This window comes from Mastomys coucha, unplaced genomic scaffold (assembly GCF_008632895.1).
Source record: "Mastomys coucha isolate ucsf_1 unplaced genomic scaffold, UCSF_Mcou_1 pScaffold16, whole genome shotgun sequence".
NCBI lineage: Eukaryota > Metazoa > Chordata > Mammalia > Rodentia > Muridae > Mastomys > Mastomys coucha.
The window spans coordinates 64,455,850-64,467,379 of NW_022196898.1; the positions used below are offsets into that span (position 1 = coordinate 64,455,850).

Genomic DNA, 11,530 nt, shown 5'->3' on the forward strand with positions numbered 1-11,530 from the left:
TATCTATCTATCTATCTATCTATCTATCTATCTATCTATCTATCTATCTATTGATGTGAGTTTTGATGCTGGGTATTAAATAATATAAATGATTTATGCTAAGTACCTGGTCTACTAGGAACTACACCCCAACCCCAGTTATTTTACCAAGTTGGTCTTGGTTCTTTAATTTGAATCTCTCAAACTCTTGCCCAATAGCAATAGTTTCCTTCTTTTCTCCTCATCTTCCTCCTCCTCCCCACCACCTCCAGGGTCTCACTATATAGTCATGGCCTCAAACTCAGAGATCCACCTGTCTCTACTTCCTCATTGCTAGGGTTAAAGGTATGTCCTACCATGCCCCACAAAAGCATATTCTTGCCAAGTGAGGAGAAAGCACAAATGAAAAGGATACTATCACAAAACGAAACGCTCTTTCTTAGACATGCCTGGTTGGTGACAATGGAGAACCCTGTGCCCTCATTGGTCCCCGCCCCTAGGCTGTGTCTATAGTTGAGATAATATCAGAAATGCTTCGAGCCAGTTGCAATGAGGTATTGATGACATAGACCATTTATACACTATGACACTTCTCCACACTTCCGAGGCTGTCTATGTGGTTCCTGGGGTCATGAACTCTGTGTTGGTACCTGTGTCATTCCAGAAGTACACATCTGCTGCTGCTGTTGTGATCTAGACTCTAAAACAGCAATAAACTAACATGTAACATCCCCGCCAGGGATGAGTAGACATCCTGGAGGAGAGGACAAAATTAATTTAAAAGCCAGAGAAAGAGGTGGGGTGTTGTAGCAGGCTGCCCTTTAGCTTTTCTACATGCCACACGGCAGCAGCGCAATCTTCCTATAGCACAGTGTTTACCAAGACCAGAAGAATCCCTAATTAGGTAGGGCAAGGACAGAGAACACAAAAAACACATTACTTTTAAATAATCTAGTTTTGTCTCTGTCAACTAAGCCTAGGGTCAGTCCTGTTTGTTTTGACACTAGGTGGTACACTGAGTCCAAATTTACGTGGATTCTGTACTAGACTTAAAATCATAGGCTAGGACCCTGGTGGGTGAGACTTTGGTGAATTCGAGCAGCCGCAGCCTTCTGTAATCATCCATCGCTGCGTTAGATCCCGCAATGAGCCAGTTTCCCCAGCAACCTGGGCTTGCGGAAGTCAATCCTGACCTCCCAGCGCCACGCCGGATGTGTGGCTGTGCCAGACATTTGTCTCGGAAAGTTGCGCAGCAGATACTGTTCCGTTATCTCTCTGGCCAGCCATATTGTTGGGTGTTCCCCTTTCTTCATAGCACATAAAATTATAGATGAAAAAACAGACTGATGTGAGGAACCAAAGCTGGTTGACTGGGTTAACTTGTCCTGGACAGTCTGTCATTTGGCTTTCACTGTGTTGTTTAGGATGGTCTTGAATCCCTGAGCTTAAGTGATGCACGTGCTTTAGCCTCCCGAGTAGCTGGACAGGGTTTCTCTCTATAGCTCTGGCTGTCCTGGAACTCACTCTGTAGACCAGGCTGGCCTCGAACTCAGAAACTTGCCTGCCTCTGCCTTCCAAGTGCTGGGATTAAAGGCATGTACCACTACTGCCCGGCTCAATAACTTATTAACATGGTGGTGTGAAATTATTAGAGCTACGATTGCTAACATTTAACGTAGACATCAGATATTTATGAAGCTTGTACCATCTTTGTAACGTTTCTACCAATAACAAACACGTAAAATCCATAAAGAAGGAGAGAGCCATTACATCTAGCTGAACAAAGCCTTTCGAACTCAGGCTAACTTCAGGGTTTTCCAAAAGCTCCGGTGGGAAATCTCAATGGATTTGTTTTCTCTCTTCACTGTTAAATTATTTAGGTTCATTTGATAAGCTTCACAGGAAAGACTGCCAAATGAATGACGTCGGTCCTTCTTTATGTCTTTTACGTGTTTGTCCAAAAGTCAAAGCAATCTAGAAGTCTGATGTCCAAGGACAAGAGGTGAAGGGTCTTTGCTCCAGGAGGAAGGGGAGAGGGGGGTGGAATGACTCTCTCATTAGTTCTGTCTTTCTGCTTTCTATTAGGGATCCCACCAGACTGAATACAGGCCCCACCTTGCAAGGGAAGATCTTCCCTCAATTTGCTGGCCTACATACTTTTCAATTCTAGAAACATTGTCACAGATACATCCATAAACCACAACTCACCAGCCATCTATATTGTGTTTCATAAAAAGAAAGGAAGAAGGGATATGTTTGGTGGGGGTGCGGTTAGGAGTGGGGGAAGGGGGTGCCTCTTTGGGCCCATGCTGTGAGGGACCAGCCACAAAGAATAAACTCGATTCTATACTATAGTATAGAATATAATATATATTATAGTGTGGAATAGAGTTTATTCAGGGCATGGGGAGGGGAGTTGAGGGAGGGGAGAGAGAGGGGGGAAGGAGGGACAGAAGAAGAGAAAGGGAGAGAAAGAGGGAGAGAGGGAGAGAGAGGGAGAAGAGTAGTAACTGGCCATGAGCACATGGAGAGAGGGAGGAGGGGAATGGGGAGAGAGAGGGAGAGCAAGAGAGAGAGGAGGGGGTCGAGCAGCCCCTTTTATAGAGTCACACACACCTGGCTATTGCCAGGTAACTGTAAGGTGGAGCCTAAACTAAATGTCAACAATCCAAGCAGCTGTTAATCCAGATGAGTTGACATCTAAAATGTAACCACATGGCCATCATGGTACTTCATGCCAAGGCAGAGGGCAAATGAGCATACTCGAGAGGAGGGGTATAGAGGCTCAGATCATCCCTCTCCTCTGTGATAAGTCACGCTAAGATGAGGACATTACAGCATTTAGGAGGTTACCGCTTATGTAAACTACTTCTTAGAGATCCAAACTCTTGGGGTCGGGGTGATGACTCAGCTCATAAGGTGACTGATACATTGGTGGTACCAGCACCCCAACACACACACACACAAAAGGTGGTCAGGTGCAGCAGAACCTGTCTGTAAAGCCAGCACTGAGGAGGAAGAGATACCTGGGTCCTAGAGCTCAGTGGCTGCCCAGATGGACCAGTGAATTCCAGGTTCAGTGAAAGACGCAGCTAAGAAAATGAGGTGAAAGTAACTGAAGAAGACAAGAGATACCAACCTCTGATGTTCCTACACACACACACACACACACACACACACACACACACGGACACAAGCACACAACCCATAAGCATCTCTCTCTCTCTCTCTCTCTCTCTCTCTCTCTCTCACACACACACACACACACACACACACACACACACACACACACACCATCTTACCTCTTAGTGACTGCATTACCATACCAACTGTATTTCCATGAGAGGTCTGGAGCACACGTTCAAACAATAGCAGTCTATATCTTCTGGTACTTGAGTGGTATACCATTAGAAATAAAATTTTCACTTTCTCTCTACCTGATCCCTTTAGCATTTAGAAATTTTATCAAGTATTCTTATTTTTGTGGGGATATAGTTATTTGAACGAGTTCATTAATAATAATCACCTGTTCTCTGTGGTTATATGACTCAAGCACCGCATTTGTGAAAGTTGGTTATATATGAAGATAAATATGACCTGACAGTTTCCAGGAAGTGAGCTTGCCTTCATGAAACCAATAAATTACCTTAAAGAAAAACTGGCTTAGTATCTTACTTCCAATGTCCCTAGCCATACTATGGAGAAGAAAGGTCACTTTCTGGCTGGCCCTGCAAGCCTAGAATCTGTGGGAACCCATGAGAACACAGCCTGTGCACCTCAATTATCAAGAAACGAGGAAAGAGATATCTTGATCATAAATAGAAAATCTTGATAATCCATGCTTACAACTGTGTTACCAGTAAGTCCTGATATGCATATAAAAGAAATCCTTGATGAGTACCTGCTTTTACAGTACGTATTAAAAACTACTGGGGGTGGGATGGGGGTAGGGCTGGAGAGATGGCTCAGTGGTTAAGAGCACTAGCTTCCCTTCCAGGGGTCCTGGGGTTCAGTTCCCAGCACCCACACAGCAGCTCACAACTGTCTGTAACTCCAATTCCAGGGGATCTAACACCCTCACACAGACATACATATAGGCAAAACTGGTGCACATTAAATAAATAAACAAGTAAATATTAAAAAATAGTACACTTGGCTGGAACAGCAACAGCAGTTTGTGATTGTTAGGCCCCAAACCCCAAACTTCAAAATGACACTTAGCATTCCTTGGAAACTTGTGGCATAGTTTTCTGCCTGCCAGGAAGAGCTACTTGTATTTCCTACTAACTCGGTCAACTGATTTTTAACATCAGTTCTACTTTGTGTTAAGAGAGAAGGAAAATATCCTTAATATGCTTGAAGGACTGCTTTTTTTGGGTGGCTTTTGTTCTGTTCTGTATTCTGCAAGTGATCATGAAGTAATTCTTTTTTATTTTTGGTTTTTCGAGACAGGGTTTCTCTGTATAGCCCTGGCTGTCCTGGAACACACTCTGTAGACCAGGCTGGCCTGGAACTCGGAAATCCACCTGCCTCTGCCTCCCAAGTGGTAGGATTAAAGGCGTGCACCACCACCTGGGTGAAGTAATTCTTACAAGCTAATAATTTCTAGCTCCCTATTAGCTCATACCTATAAGGCCTATCAAAGCCCCACACTAGCCTCCAGGCTCCTTAGTACCCACTAACACAGACCTGTAACCCACACCAAAGCCACCAGGATCTTCTGGCCCTAAACTTCCAGGCTGTTCCCGATCATCCCCACTCTAGAGCTATACACTGCTCTCTTCTTGGCCTTTTGGCTATTCTCTCTGCCTTCAAGAGGTAGCCATGGCAGCTTTGGACCCCTCCACCCCACCCCCAATGCCTCTTGCTAGTCTCTATCACCCCAAAGATAAACAGGTGACAGTCTGCTATCCACAGTAAACCTTTTTCCCACCCACTGAGTCATCCATTCAACGGTTTCCCTGTGCCCTTAGTGATCACTTGCAGAAAACAACAGAACAGAAGCCATCAAAAAGCAATCCTTCAAACAAACCTAGGATTGCTTTCTTTCTAACATTAAGTACAAACTGATGTTAAGCAATCAATCCTTCTTTTAAACATCTTATTTTTGCTAAGGCTTGATACCAGAATTCTTCCAGGAAAAAGGACCATGCTTATAGTTCTCTCTCTTTCTTTCTCCCCGTGTGTGTGTCTGTCTCTCTGTCTCTGTCTCTCTCTTTTAGCATTGCTAAGGATTAAAAGCAGGCCTTGCTTGGGTCCTTAGGACTGGAGAGCTGGCTTGGTAGGTAAGAGCACTTACTGCTCTTCCCGAGGACCAGAGTTCCGTTCCCAGCATCCAAGTTGGGAGACTTACAATTTCCTCCAACTCCAGCTCTAGAGAATGCAATGCCTTCTTCTACCTTCATGAATACAGCCTTTATGTGCACAAACTCACACTCAGACAGGCACAATTAAAAAAAAAAAAAAAAGGCTGGAGAGACAGCTCAGCAGTTAAAAGCACTAGCTGCTCTTCCAGAGGACATGGGCTTGAGTTCCAGGACCCACATGGCAGGTTCCAAAGTTCCCGTAACTCCAGTTCCTGAGGATCTGATGCCTTCTTGTGGCTTCTATGGCCACCAGGCATATATCTGGTACACAGATATACAGTGAAGGAAAACACTTACATGTACAATAGAATAATACTTTTTAAAAAGTTTTATTAAAAAATACATTTTTAGCTGGGCGGTGGTGGCGCACGCCTTTAATCCCAGCACTCGGGAGGCAGAGGCAGGTGGATTTCTGAGTTTGAGGCCAGCCTGCTCTACAGAGTGAGTTCCAGGACAGCCAGGGCTATACAGAGAAACCCTGTCTCGAAAAACCAAAAAGAAAAAGAAAAAATATATATACATTTTTAAACACACACACAGGGCTTCTTCACACATAGGCAAATTCTCTACCACCAAGCTACATACGTCCTTTGCTCAAGTCACACATATTCAAAAAATTCTGTAGCCCACATGCCCTGAAGACCTGAGTGAAACAGGGCTCTCTTTCAAGATTAGTTACAAGCAAGATGTAAACAACTGCATTTCTTTTTATCTAGAGGGAGGAAATTAAGCCAGCATGATCCATCAAAATGCTTAGATAATTTACAGTCCTGAGAACACAGAGCTGGCCTTTCAACATCTCCAATACAAACATTTTTCGAGAAGGAAGTAACTCTCTTCTGTTTACTCAGCTTCCTAGTCCAGAAGGAAGTAATTTGAAGGCAGTTGGAGTCTTATCTTTGTGACAAGAATACAGTCCTCAAATATTTTGTAATAGGTATTCTTATCCAAAGAGATCTTAAGCAAGCTTTAAAAAAAATTCTCTGTACACTACTAAATTTAATAATCTACCAGTTGAAAGAAAAAACCCTTAGTTTTCTCATGAGTCAAAATTTCAGCATTCATCTATTGTTGAAATACAGGTAGAATTTTTTTTTTTTTGGATGGGGAGGGATTGTCTTTTCACGCATGTGTATGTGTGTGTGTGTGTGTGTGAGAGAGAGAGAGAGACACATGTGTTCATGCATGGGTAGAGTTCATTTTGACAGATCCTGTAGTGAGAAAATGCTGCTAGACCTAAGAAGGGAAACGTAGAGAAAAGGGAGCCAGGGAAGCAAAGAAAAAATTGAGGAGAGAGAAAAGCACAGACCTCAGCGGATACCTTCCCAATGCTGTTTCTCATGGAGTCAGGAGTTATCTGCTGCTATTTCACGACTATAGTGTTGCTACTGTTATGAACCACAATGTAGATATCTGACATGTGACCCACAAGGGGGTCTTGACCCACAGGTTGAAAACTGCTGGTTTACACAGTTGCCATCACAGTCAGGGCAGAGGAACTGAGCTGGTCCTCACCCCCGAGTAAAGGAGCAGAGATGAATCAGACAGGGTGATCTGAACTATGTTCACGTTATTACAAGATGAATCATTTTGGGAGCGTTCCTTCCTATATTGTGTCTATTAAAACTGAGCAGCATCTGGACCCTGTGGCTTATATTCACAATCTCAGAACTTGGAAGGCTAAGGCAGGAGGACGGACAGCCATGGGTTTGAAGCTAGACTGGGCTACAAAATGAGTTCCAGGCCAACCTGGGCTATAAAGTGAGATCTTGTCTCAAAACAAAACAACAGTTCCCTACTTTCAAAAACATGCCAACTGCCTTAAATTGCTTGACCTGAGCATTGGCAGAATTAAGCGCCATATTTACTAGTTAGCTTCCAGACAGGACTTGCTCCCTGTGGCCCCCGTGCACCCCCTACTTATTTAAGCACACCAAGCATGAGATTTAATTCCTAGCTAACATTCTCTAGTCCCAACTCTGACCACTGAGGTGTTATGTTTCTTGTTGTCCTTGACTTTCTGTCAGTTTTGATACGACACTTCTATTTGCAAAGTTATCCCAGTGGTGTAATGGTATAACTTAGCCTGCGTTCAGCAATGTCATTCTGAATGTTTACCCAGGAATACAGGCTAGAAATATTTTGACCAGGTGATAGAAGGGGGTACCCAGACTCCATCAGAACAGAATCTATGCTTCCCACAATCAAGGGGCAGCCAATACCAGCCACAGCTGGACCCATGGACATACAGTGGAAGGAAGCCTGAAGGCAAGCACATCCTACTGCAATGTTAAGGATCTATGAAAGAGCCGGGCAGTGGTGGCGCATGCCTTTAATCCCAGCACTTGGGAGGCAGAGGCGGGCCAAAAGAAACAAAACAAACAAACAAAGGATCCATGAAGGAATATTTATGATGATGAGGGACTGAGTTTTGTCCCAATGATTCATTAGTTGTGTGACTTAGAGTTATTTTCTCATTTAGAAAATATGTGTAGTAACTGCAATACACAAGGTAGGGAGTTTATATATGTCTGTTGAACCTTAATTTCTTTTTTTTTTTTTTTTCGAGAAAGGGTTTCTCTGTGTAGCCCTAGCTGTCCTGGAACTCACTTGGTAGACCAGGCTGGCCTTGAACTCAGAAATCCACCTGCCTCTGCCTCCTAAGTGCTAGGATTAAAGGTGTGCACCACCACTGGCGGCTTTTAATTTCTTATTCTGACCAATTGGCTTAATATTGAGATGAATCAAAACTGGTCACAGAAACCCACAGCATAAACGTGAGGAAGAACCAGGAAGTTAAAGAAAGGAAGAGCCCAGACATTCTGTGTCTTTAGGCTACAAGATTAATTATTGTAAATGTTGGTGCTTATCAAATTTATTTATAGCATCCACGCAATTTAATTAAAAGTGCTAACAATTTTGGGACCTAGAAAAACACTTAAGAACAAATGGCTACAAGAATGGATCAAAGCTTTAAAAACAAAAGGTAGGGACTGACAACATGGGGGTGGGAAAGGGTTTAGCAAACATTGAAATAAACGAGGTAAACCCAGGGGCTGAGGAGCTAGGTCAGTGCTCAGCACCTTCCCAGCAAGCAAAAAGCCCGGGGTTCAGTCACCAGAACGGCGTTGGGCTAGGGCAGACTGGGGACAAAGGGACAAGAAGAGTTAAACAAGTGAATAGAGGCAGGTGACAATGAAAGAAAAAACTGAATGTCTGTAGAAGGTAGCACCACAGATCACATTCAACTCATGATTCTGGACTATGGCAACCTGGGGAAAGACTGAGCCTTGAAGCAGATGCGCATGTATCAGATGTGGCTACCGGGCACACATGGGCTCAGGAGGACACAAGCAGAGTTTACTGACTTACTGTCCCACTAAGTTTGCGAGGATAAGTCGGGATCCCATGAGACCCAGTTAAGAAAGTTTAAAAGCTTTGTAAGTTAGATACCCACACCAATTAAAACGCTGAAGTTAAATAAGAAAAAAGCATCAGCTCTAATGTCAGCATTCCACTATAATCCAGGGTGGACAGAAATAGAAAACAGCAGCAAAATCCAACGACACTGACTTCTCTGAATTCACTGGACCTGTGTACGGAGGGCTTAAGTAATGCAGCAAGTTTGACTGATTCATTTAGAACCACTTGGGAGAAACAGATGCTTACATTAGCACCTTCTATCTAAAAATAAAGATACACAATCTGTAGTATAAAAAAACTGAAGCAACACTAAGCAAGGCAAACCCAGAATGGGTCAGCTTTGGTTACTAGTCAATATTCTACATGCTTCCATTGCTCGGTAGTATAACTCTCAGCAAACACTGTCTGACTTTTTCAGAAAGTAAATGTTCACATCCATTTGCTACTGTTCTTGTGAGTTGGTAAAACATAAATAAAAATTCACCGTACTCAGGGTATAGCGAAGGAGTACAGAAGTTACCAGACTTAGGAATGCACGGAAAGCTTACTTCACATGGCTACGTTAATAAATCTGCAGACAATCTTCCCGCTCCCCCATCCCTGCTCCTCCGCCATCCTATACAAGGCAAGAGTCTGCATGCCACTCATGAGGACAGGGACATGAACAGTAAAAATGACAGAGGAAAGCAAAGAGAGTCCTTTAGAAAAACTTTTATTTTGACACGCAGACATAAACACTTGCTCAGCAGACAGGGAAGTTTGAACACAGTAGAAATGATTACCGCTTAGGTGATGGTACTCACTGAAATGACAGGCCTCCTGTGTCCTCAGTCAGCTCTGAAACTCACTAAAACAGCACAGCATACTGGGTAAACTGGTAAGCTGACTTTTCATGTAGTACAGTAAGGTTGGTTTTGGTAAGTGAAAAACCAAGGCACAGAGTGTTTGGGAAATGTAAAATAAAAATAACACTATTTAGCATCACACAGGAACGAGGCGTTCTGCCTAAGTGCTCTTAGGTCAAATGGCAATTATTCTCTTACAGTCTAAAAGCATTACCTTAATCACTGTGGCTGAAATACCATAAAACACACCTTCGGAGACTTTCAAATAGACCGTGCAAAGCACAGTACAGTCTTTCATTAATAGTCCTCAGTAGGAGCAGCACTGTACCCTAAAGGTCTTCTGAGGTGGATGGTGACCCCATTGTAGATAACCTAAAATGGCTCTATTTTAAATCTTTCCTCTAAGTATCTCCCTCCCTCCCTTTCTCTTCTGCCGGTTTTAGGGTAGAATGAAGGGCTTGGCACATGCTAAGCAAGCACTCTGCTTCCCAGGTGCCACTCTGGGCTTTTTTCCCCTTGAAAAATCCCATAAATATGCCCCATAACTTCCATTTTGAAAATGGAAACTACCTCACAGTGGGAAACAGGAACTAATTTAACAAAATTGCTTTATGTCCTAGTGGTCTGTTTTATTATGTACAATTATTCTTTAACACAAATAGGTTATATTAAGTATAGTTGGCATTCATTATATTAAAAACATAATTTATCTGTTAAAAATAAAGCACATTTTGAAGCTCTGTGCTCCATCTACGAGCATATACTGTGGATGGAAACTTCCATAATTGTACATTCATAAAGCATTTACCAAGTGCGCACTGACTGCATTAGGCATGGTATTAAGACTGCTGTAACAAACAGCAGGGCATTCATGAAGCACAGCCTGTGGAGTGTGCCAACAGACAGCAGGGCTTAAGAGCACCCCCTCTTCCTCCAAACTGAAGATGATACATGTTTTTTTGTTTTTTTTTTTTTAACTCTGCTTTGAAGGATACTTTTTCGGTAACCTTCCATGGGAAATGATCATATTTCTTTCTGATTCAAATCAAAAGAATGCAGAAAAAAATAGGGCACGGGATGAAGTTCAGTTGGTAGGGAGCTTGTCTAACATGCATGAGGGTCCTGTGTGTGATCCCCAGTACTGCATACACTGGGTGTGGTGGCACACATGACATTCTTTAGGAAAAAAAGCCAAAAAGAGATCAATAATTTTTTGTTTGGTTTTTGTTTTTTAGAGACAGGGTTTCTCTGTATAGCCCTGGCTGTCCTGGAGCTCCCTTTGTAGACCAGACTGGTCTCGAACTCAGAAATCCACCTGCCTCTGCCTCCCAAGTGCTAGGATTAAAGGTGTGCGCCACCATGGCCCAGCTGAGCTTACATTTCTTTATGACCTTGCATTCAATAATGTCAAGTGTCCATACAATTACTAAATATCTATGGGCCAACTACAAATCATAGAGGGTTTCAAGAACAGCAGCCATCGACCATGCCTGAGTCTCACAGCTGAAAGGGCAGTACTGGCCGTTCTCATTGGTGAGCTCTGGAAGTCCTTTCCAGGGGGATCTAAAGGAGAAAGCAAAGGAAAAGCAGTTTGCGAGACACAGTTTAATGCGTATGAATAAAGTAGGCAAGGCCCAAGGTTTTGCCTTTCACGCTAGAAGCAATCATTCAAAGCCATTTGTTACAATCATTTGTTATAAAGTCATTTGTTATAAAGCAATATTCTAAAGGTATATATGTAAAGACTTCACATGTAAATTATACTTTGAGATTTAATACTAGCAAATACAAATGAGTCTTTTGTCATTATTATTTATGTTGCTTTTGTTTTTTAAGTTAGGGTCTTGCTATGTAACTCTGGCTGGCTTGGAACTTGCTATGTAGCTGAGGCTGGCCATGAACTTGCAGTGATCCTCC

General features: G+C 42.9%; 1 protein-coding gene across 2 annotated transcripts in view; it reads right to left on the reverse strand.

The window, feature by feature from the left end:
* Positions 1-9,463: 9,463 nt before the first annotated feature.
* Positions 9,464-11,530, reverse strand: part of Agl (amylo-alpha-1, 6-glucosidase, 4-alpha-glucanotransferase) — a 62,636-nt gene continuing 60,569 nt past the window's right edge. For both annotated transcript variants that reach the window (XM_031375281.1, XM_031375282.1), the window contains exon 34: positions 9,464-11,176. In XM_031375281.1, the coding sequence (XP_031231141.1) occupies positions 11,059-11,176 (118 nt within the window). In that variant the 3' untranslated portion in view covers positions 9,464-11,058. The remainder of the gene's footprint in view (positions 11,177-11,530) is intronic.